The sequence below is a fragment of the Theropithecus gelada genome, chromosome 17, assembly GCF_003255815.1.
Source record: "Theropithecus gelada isolate Dixy chromosome 17, Tgel_1.0, whole genome shotgun sequence".
NCBI classification, from domain to species: Eukaryota; Metazoa; Chordata; class Mammalia; order Primates; family Cercopithecidae; genus Theropithecus; species Theropithecus gelada.
The window spans coordinates 71,977,701-71,985,624 of record NC_037685.1 but is presented as its reverse complement, the minus strand read 5'-3'; the positions used below and the strand labels follow the sequence as shown (position 1 = coordinate 71,985,624).

General features: G+C 40.9%; 1 protein-coding gene across 1 annotated transcript in view; it reads left to right on the top strand.

Annotated features, from left to right (window-relative positions):
- The first annotated feature begins 1,629 nt into the window (after positions 1-1,629).
- The window catches only part of MRPS31 (mitochondrial ribosomal protein S31), a 38,859-nt gene continuing 32,564 nt past the window's right edge, over positions 1,630-7,924 (top strand). Inside the window, exons 1-2 of the mRNA XM_025364766.1 lie at positions 1,630-1,859; positions 5,740-6,024. Of these exons, the coding sequence (XP_025220551.1) occupies positions 1,708-1,859; positions 5,740-6,024 (437 nt within the window). The 5' untranslated portion in view covers positions 1,630-1,707. The remainder of the gene's footprint in view (positions 1,860-5,739; positions 6,025-7,924) is intronic.

Here is a 7,924-nt window from a genome sequence, read left to right as displayed (position 1 = left end):
ACACTATTTTATAGAATGAGATGTCACCCTGTTCTAGAATCACAAATAAAAGCCAATTACACTAAATTTGCCATAATTTTGTTTTTTGACAAAGTTATGCTTCAATTTTTTTTTAAGTTTGGTTTTTTACAAATCAGACAAAGTAAGCATCCCAAAGTGTACTGTGTAGAGCATTCAGTGACAAAGGTTCTGTTAGTGTTAGTGGATCTCAGGAAGATCTGCTCAATGTAAGCTCTGTTTGAGCATCACAAAAACTCGCCTCCCCACCTTGATTATTTTTTGAGAGGACGGGGAAAATGTTGATGTAAACTTTGGAATGCCTTTATGGATTTTAGGCTAGTGGTTCCTATGTGTCCTATTAGCCAACATTTCCCACTAGATTTATTCTCATGCCCTTCCAAGTTTGGGAACCCCACATCATTTCTGGGGTCACAGTTCCCTGTTTCATGACGGACAGGTAAAAGCCAAGTCTCTCTCTTGCATTTTTTAATCTTTTTTTTCTTTTATTATTATTATTATTATTATTATTATTATTATTATTATTGAGACAGAGTCTCTGTTGCCCAGGCTGGAGTGCAGTGGCACAATCTTGGCTCACTGCAGCCTCCGCCTTCCGGGTTCAAGCTATTCTCCTGGGTCAGCCTCCCGAGTAGCTGGGATTATAGGCACTCGCCATCACGCCAGGCTAATTTTTGCATTTTTAGTAGAGTCGGGGTTTCACCGTGTTGGCCAGGCTGGTCTTGAACCCCTGGCCTCAAGTGATCCACCCGCCTCGGCTTCCCAAAGTGCTGGGATTACAGGTATGAGCCACTGCGCCCCTGGCACCCAGCGTAAATCCTTTTTTTTTTTTTTTTTTTTGAGACAAGAGTCTCGCTTTGTAGCCCAGGCTGGAGTGCAATGGCGCGATCTCGGCTCACTGCAGCCCCCATCTCCCGAGTTCAAGCGATTCTCCTGCCTCAGCCTCCCCAGTAGCTGGGATTACAGGCGCCCGCCACCACGCCCGGCTAATTTTTTTGTGTGTTTTTTTGTTTTTTTGTGTTTTTTTTAGTAGAGATGGGGTTTCACCATGTTGGCCAGGCTGGTCTGGAACCTGAAGTGATCCACCCGCCTCGGCCTCCCGAAGTGCTGGGATCACAGGCGTGAGCCACCGTGCCCGGCCATCAAAGCCATTTTTGAAAAATGAAACCCATGTCTCATTCTGCCTCTACATCAAGAATAAAGACTGAAAGGAAACGCTAATTCATAGGGCAGCAGGTCTTTTAGTAATTTTTTTAAACCTCTTTGGTGGCCATTGAGCATTTTGAGAACGTGGTGAACCCTGTAGACCCTTTCCCTCCAAACATCGCAAAATATTGTCCGTTAAATAAGAGACTGATCTCACTGGCCCCATCTGTAGTTTTCGCACAACTGATTACGCCCTCCACTATCCGGTTCGCGGGTCTGGAACCCGCCTCGGCCGGCGAACCGTTCCTGAACTCTGACGAGGAGTCCGCCTCTAAGACTCGCGGGGTGGGTGGGGTCGCTTGGAGGCAGCCGGCTCCGCCCGGCCGCGGGCGAGTCCGGAACACAGTTACCCGCTCCTGTTGCCCACCGGAACGCAAAGAGAGAGGAAGGCGCCAGGCTGGAAACGGAAGAGAGGGCGGGGACGTGTTTGGCAGCGGGACACACCATTTCGGTTGCATTCTTGGTTCATTTTGTGTCTCGGCGATGTTTCCTAGAGTCTCGACGTTCCTACCTCTTCGCCCCCTTTCCCGCCACCCTTTGTCCTCTGGAAGCCCGGAGACATCAGCGGCTGCGATTATGCTACTCGCTGCTCGGCACGGAACGATCAGGTACCGCAGTTCAGCGCTTTTGGCTCCGCAGGTCCTCAGGCAACCCCGTGCCTGGTCCTGTACATTTCAGTTATCCTCCGACTTCCTGGAGTCGATATTATTACCTGCTGGATCTTAGAAGCTATTGCTTTAAATCTGAGGAAAGAGAAATCCCAGAAAGAAAAGATGACTTGCCGAAGGTCATAGTGTGCATGGAAAATAGAGCTACGATTACAAGCTTGGTCGCTGTGCTCTTAATACTACACGCCGCGCCTTATTCCTCTTATCATCTGTCAGTTTACTCAGGTTCCAAAAGCAAAGTTGTTTTTACCTTTTGCCTCCCAAGATTTATTTGATAGTCTCATTTGTTTTCCTTCATTTATTCCTTAGTTCATTACTGAAAAACTTGAAAAACAGCGTGCCAGTACTGGTTGTAAACCCCAAGTGAGACAGTCCTGCCATCACGGAGCATGTAGTTCCAGCAAGTAGACAATTCAGGTGCTATGTAGTGAAGTCATAGCTGAGATAGTGTAGGTAAGCACAGAGTACTCTGTTCAGCCAACATGAGTGAATATTTGCTGGGATAGTAAATAGGGACACCTAAACATTGTAGGGGAGACTCAGGATATCGTTTCTGGAAAAAGCCTGATGCAATCTGGAGGACCACTGGTTGAAGTTAGCCAGGAAAAAAAGGGAATTGCGGCATACTTGGTTTTGGTATTTATCCTCTGAGAACTTTATTATGAAAACCTAATTCCACTGCATAAATTCCATGCGTAACACTCAGAAGGCAGTTTGGTTAAGTACAGTGCTGAAGCAGGTTAGTAGCAGTGAAGATGGGAAGGACCAGCTGAATGGAGGAGAAAAATTGCACAAGTAGAATTAAAGGGATGTGATATCATGGGATAATGGTAGGGTGGTCAGAGGTAGCTAAGATTTCAACTGGTTGGAGTATTAGGGTATTCTTAATGTTAACGGAAGAATGCGGAGCCAGGCTTGAGAAAGATTTGTACATATGTTATAATTTTTAGAAAACAAAAATTACCTGTTTACATTAGGGGGCCTTTTAATATAGAAAGTGTGAAAAGTGGAAAGTCAGTCTGAAAGAGGAGTCTTGAATGTGGTTTTGAAGGTGTTGCAGTTGAAGTACTAATGAGATGCTGTCAGTGGAAACAAACTCAGGTGGGAGGTTAAATCTAGAGTTTTATTATTTTTAGTGCTGGGGGTTACTTAGATGTGATTTTCCTATCATATGGGTTCCTTTCTGTGGTACGATAGCTCTTGAAAGAAAACATTGTAGTAAAGATTATATGTGAGATTCATTCCCCTGATTACCACCTTTCTGTTAAAATACCTTGAATATTAATTTTAAATGTAAAATAATAGACCATTTTCTTAAATGGATTGTACCATATATTGAATGTTATAATGAGAGTCCTGTGTACTGATTATGAGGATACTAGTTATGCAGTTGGTTTTTTTCTAATTTTAAAGTGCCTGATTTGATAGCCTCTGATGTTTTCATTAGCAGATCAAATAGTTTGTTTCAGCATTTTTGGAAATTGCCATTTCTCTTTCATGTAAGTATCCTTAACCTGCAGCTGCCATTTTCTGCCTTTGAGAACTTGATACTATGTATGTGTGTGTGTATATATATATTTATTTATTTATTTTGGGACAGAGTCTCACTCTGTTGCTGAGGCTGGAGTGCAGTGCGCGATCTCGGCTCACTGCAACCTCCGCCTCCCGGGTTCAAGCGATTCTTCTGCCCCAGCCGCCCAAGTAGCTGGAACTACAGGCACCCACCACCACACCTGGCTAATTTTTGTATTTTTAGTAGAGACGGGATTTCACCATATTGGCCAGGCTGATCTCGAACTCCTGACCTCATGATCCTCCCACCTCCGCCTCCCAAACTGCTGGAATTACAGGGATGAGCCACCGCACCAGCTGAACTTGATAAAATATTTAACCCAGTGTCTGATACAGGCTCTTGAGCTCACCCGCAAGGGAATCACCTGGGGTCTTAGTTAAAAATGTTAAATTTCAAACTAAGAACTGTGTTTTAAGTCAGCTCTCTGTGTGATTTGTATAACCTCTTAAGATTCATAACTACTGCTTTAACTTCTGTGGGCAACAGTTTGTTCTGTAAAGTGAGAATAATAAAACCTGTTCTGTAAAATTGTAAGGATTAAGTAATTTACATAGCTACTGTAATGTGGTCCTCTGACCAGCAGCGTTAGCATCACCTGGGAGTTTGTTAGAAATGTGAATTCTCAAGTGTCTCCTGGACAAAGCTGTTGAATCAGAATTCTTTGGTGGGACCAAAGTGTGTTTTAGCAAGGAGCATAGATAATTTCTATGGGCCAGGTGTGGTGGCTCACGCCTGAAATCCCAGCACTTTGGGAGGCGAGCAGATCTGTTGAGCCTAGGAATTCGAGCCTGGGCAACATGGCGAAACCTTGTCTCTACAAAAAATTAGTACCAGGTACCAGGAGGCTGAGGTGGGAGGATCACCTGAGCTCAGGGAGGTCGAGGCTGCAGTGAGCTGAGATCACGCCACTGCACTCCAGCCTATCTGACAGAGTGAGGCCCTGTCTCAAAAAAAAAAAAAAAAAAAATTCTGTGCATATTAATGTTTGAGAAGCAGTACTGTAGCACGTCAGCTTCATAAAGGCAGGGACCATGAAATTCCTATTTACTAATATATTGTCAGTACCTAGGATAGTGCCCACCACAGAGTAGATATTCACTATATTTAATGAATGACTTTTTAATATACCCTCTTACTGAAACTAACATATTCAGAGTTTTGAAAGTTCTTCAGTAATCAAATACCAAAACAAGTTTTTAACCCCACAGAATAAAATTGGATATTTGGGTTACTTAGAATTAGGAAATGTTTTACGTGAGTCTAATATAGATGTAATCATTTGTGTTGTTCTTTTTCATAAATGTATCCGGTGAAGAAAGCAAAAGTGACATTTCTAGCCATTGATTATTCTCTTTTCTGTTCCATTCTAGCTTACCTTACAAATGGTTATGGGTTAAGTGGCATGTAGCTCGATGAAAATGTTGATCAGATTAGATAACACCCACTCAGAAAGTTTTTTTGAAATAATCTTTTTTATTGATAGAAATTTATTTTTGTATTGTTTAATTATAACTTTTTAAAGAGGTATTATGTTAAGAGCAAGGACTTGCAGTCAGTCACATTTGAGTTTGAATAATAAGTTGTCATTTATTAACCATGTCAGTGTTTTACTACCGAACCCTGGGGTAAATAGAGGGAGGGAACAGACTTGGGAGCACCAGCACCCCCAGACCTCCCCTGGCCACCCGAAGGACCAAGTGATCAATAGCTCAGCACACCTCTACGTATTTGTGGCACACAGTGTGTCTTAGTTCTTAGTGAGCTGTGAGCTACATGACTTTGGGACTTCTCTGATTTTCAGTTTCCTTATCTGCAAAATAGAGACCTTAGGGAGTTAATATGGGTATGAGAAATGTACATAAAGTATATTACACAAGATGAGGCATGTAGTATATGCCAATAAATGTTAAGTTGCTGCTGTTATGGTTGTTAACAATAATTATAAAAGGAGACCAGCCTGACCAACATGGAGAAACCCCATCTTTACTAAAAATACAAAATTAGCCAGGCGTGGTGGCACATGCCTGTAATCCCAGCTACTCGGGAGGTTGAGGCAGGAGAATCGCTTGAACCTGGGAAGCAGAGGTTGCAGTGAGCCGAGATCGCACCATTGCACTCCAGCCTGGGCAACAAGAGTGAAAATCCATCTCAAAAAAGAAAAAATAAAAAAGCAAATGGAAAGGGCTTGAATTGAAAAAAATTTTAGATACATAGTGTTTTACTTTATTAGACTGTGTTGTATTTTTCATTTTTTTCTTTAATACATCTTTCCAGGATGAAAAATATCCAAAGATATTTTGGCACTAACAGCGTGATCTGTAGCAAGAAAGATGAGCAGTCTGTTCGAACTGATGAGACTTCCAAGGAGACTTCAGAGAGCCAAGACAGTGCAAAGGAAAATACGAAAAAAGACTTGTTAGACATTATTAAGGGCATGAAAGTTGAATTAAGCACAGTAAATGTACAAACAACAAAGCCCCCCAACAGAAGACCACTTAAAAGTTTGGAAGCTACACTTGGCAGGCTTCAAAGAGCTACAGAATATGCTCCAAAGAAGAGGTAAATTTAATTGTAATTCAAATGTTGTTTGAAACTCCAGTAAGTTTTTCTTTTGGTAAAAAATATTTTTAATACAAGTACTTGGGAAATGTTGAATTAATGAAGAATAAAAATCAGCTTGTAAACACAGGGACTCTAATAATTACTCGAGGCTGAGCGTGGTGGCTCACACCTGTAATCCCGGCACTTTGGGAGGCTGAGGCGGGTGGATCACTTGAGGTCAGCAGTTTGAGACCAGCCTGGCTAACATTGTGAAACCCCATCTCTACTAAAAATACAAAAATCAGCTGAGCATGGTGGCATATGCTTGTAATCCCAGCAGCTTGGGAGGCTGAGGCAGGAGGACCGCTTGAACCCAGGAGGCAGAGGTTTCAGTGAGCCGAGAATGGTGCCACTGTACTCCAGCCTAGAGGACAGAGTGAGACTCTGTCTTAAGCAACAACACCAACAAAATAATAATTACTTGAGAAATGCTGTTATTGTATTATATTTAAATAATAAGAGGATATCTGTACACAATCCAGAGAAAGGAAAAGAGAAGTGATCTCATTGAGAATTTCACTCTCTTACATATTTATCAGTGTTATTAACTGCCATGTAATTGCCTCTTTAGGCTGTTCATTAACAATATCATGTACATCTTGATTTGAAGGTAGCTTAATGTCTGTAAAGGACTTGCTTATTTAAAATTTTCCATTTTAAAGATTTCTGGAATAAAGTTTGAGCATGTTGATTACAACTGCTTTATATGACTTCCCTTGATCAATACCTATCAGTGCTTTCAGCTTTCTTGGTAGTTTCCTCAGAGTATTATAATTACTTGTGTTTGTCAAAAGAGTATTATATTTAATTCTAAGTGCAATCAGTGATATCTTGGCATTGTGCAGTAGGTTAAATGGCAGTATTTTTTTTAGTGCTGTGTAATGGTGTATTTCAATGATGTCATTAACTCAAGTAGTAAGGTATGTGGCTTTAGGATACTCATCACTGACTTCTGTTACCAGAACAAACAGATTTTAATAGAGTCTTCTGTTTCCCAGACTGATTTAACATTTTAGTGGAACTTCCTGTTTTCTACATTATATCAAAAATACCTCTAGAAGGTATGACTGGGTGGTAGAGTAAGCTAATTCAGATGATCAGTACCCATAATAGGTACTTCTCCTCCTCCTCCTGCTTTTAGAAACAAAATGGTTATATAAAAATATATGGAAAAAATAATACAAACATATATAAATACTTATCAAGAGTGGCATTTTTAAAGCTCCTAGACCTATTTATGACCCATTATGTTGTTTATTATAATTATAATTGAATTAACTATTACAGAAATGGTAAAGTGAGTTGAATGCTTTGGAAAGAGTCAGTACAGGTCATTTAAAAATTTTCTTTCCAATTAGGTATGAGTGAGGCAAACATACCTATGTGGGAAGATCATACACTTAGATTGCTTTGTAAGCTTTCTTACATTCTTGCTCCACTTTTCCACTGAAACTAAAATTGAGAATCTTGGAGGATGGATGTGATGTATATAAAAGATGTGCCTTAGAACCTCTATCATGGTCCTGTGTTCAAAGAAGAGGCTTTGGTCCCACATCAAAAGACTGGTGAATGAGGTACATTTGTTTTGAGTTTTTAAAAGGTGTCTTTTAATTATTTTTTTCCTCCCCTCCCCTTTTTTCAAGGACTCCAAGGTGCACGGGATTAGGTTAATCATGATCTTTGCTTCATGTGGCACTGTCATCATTGCTTCACACATAGCCTGCTTTTCTTTCTTTGTATTATATATTGAACCTTCATTGATATGGTTACCATGGCTACACTACCTCCCAAACTTAATGGCGTAAAGCATTCATTCATTATGCTCACAGATTCTGTGGGTTAGCGATTTGACTAGAAC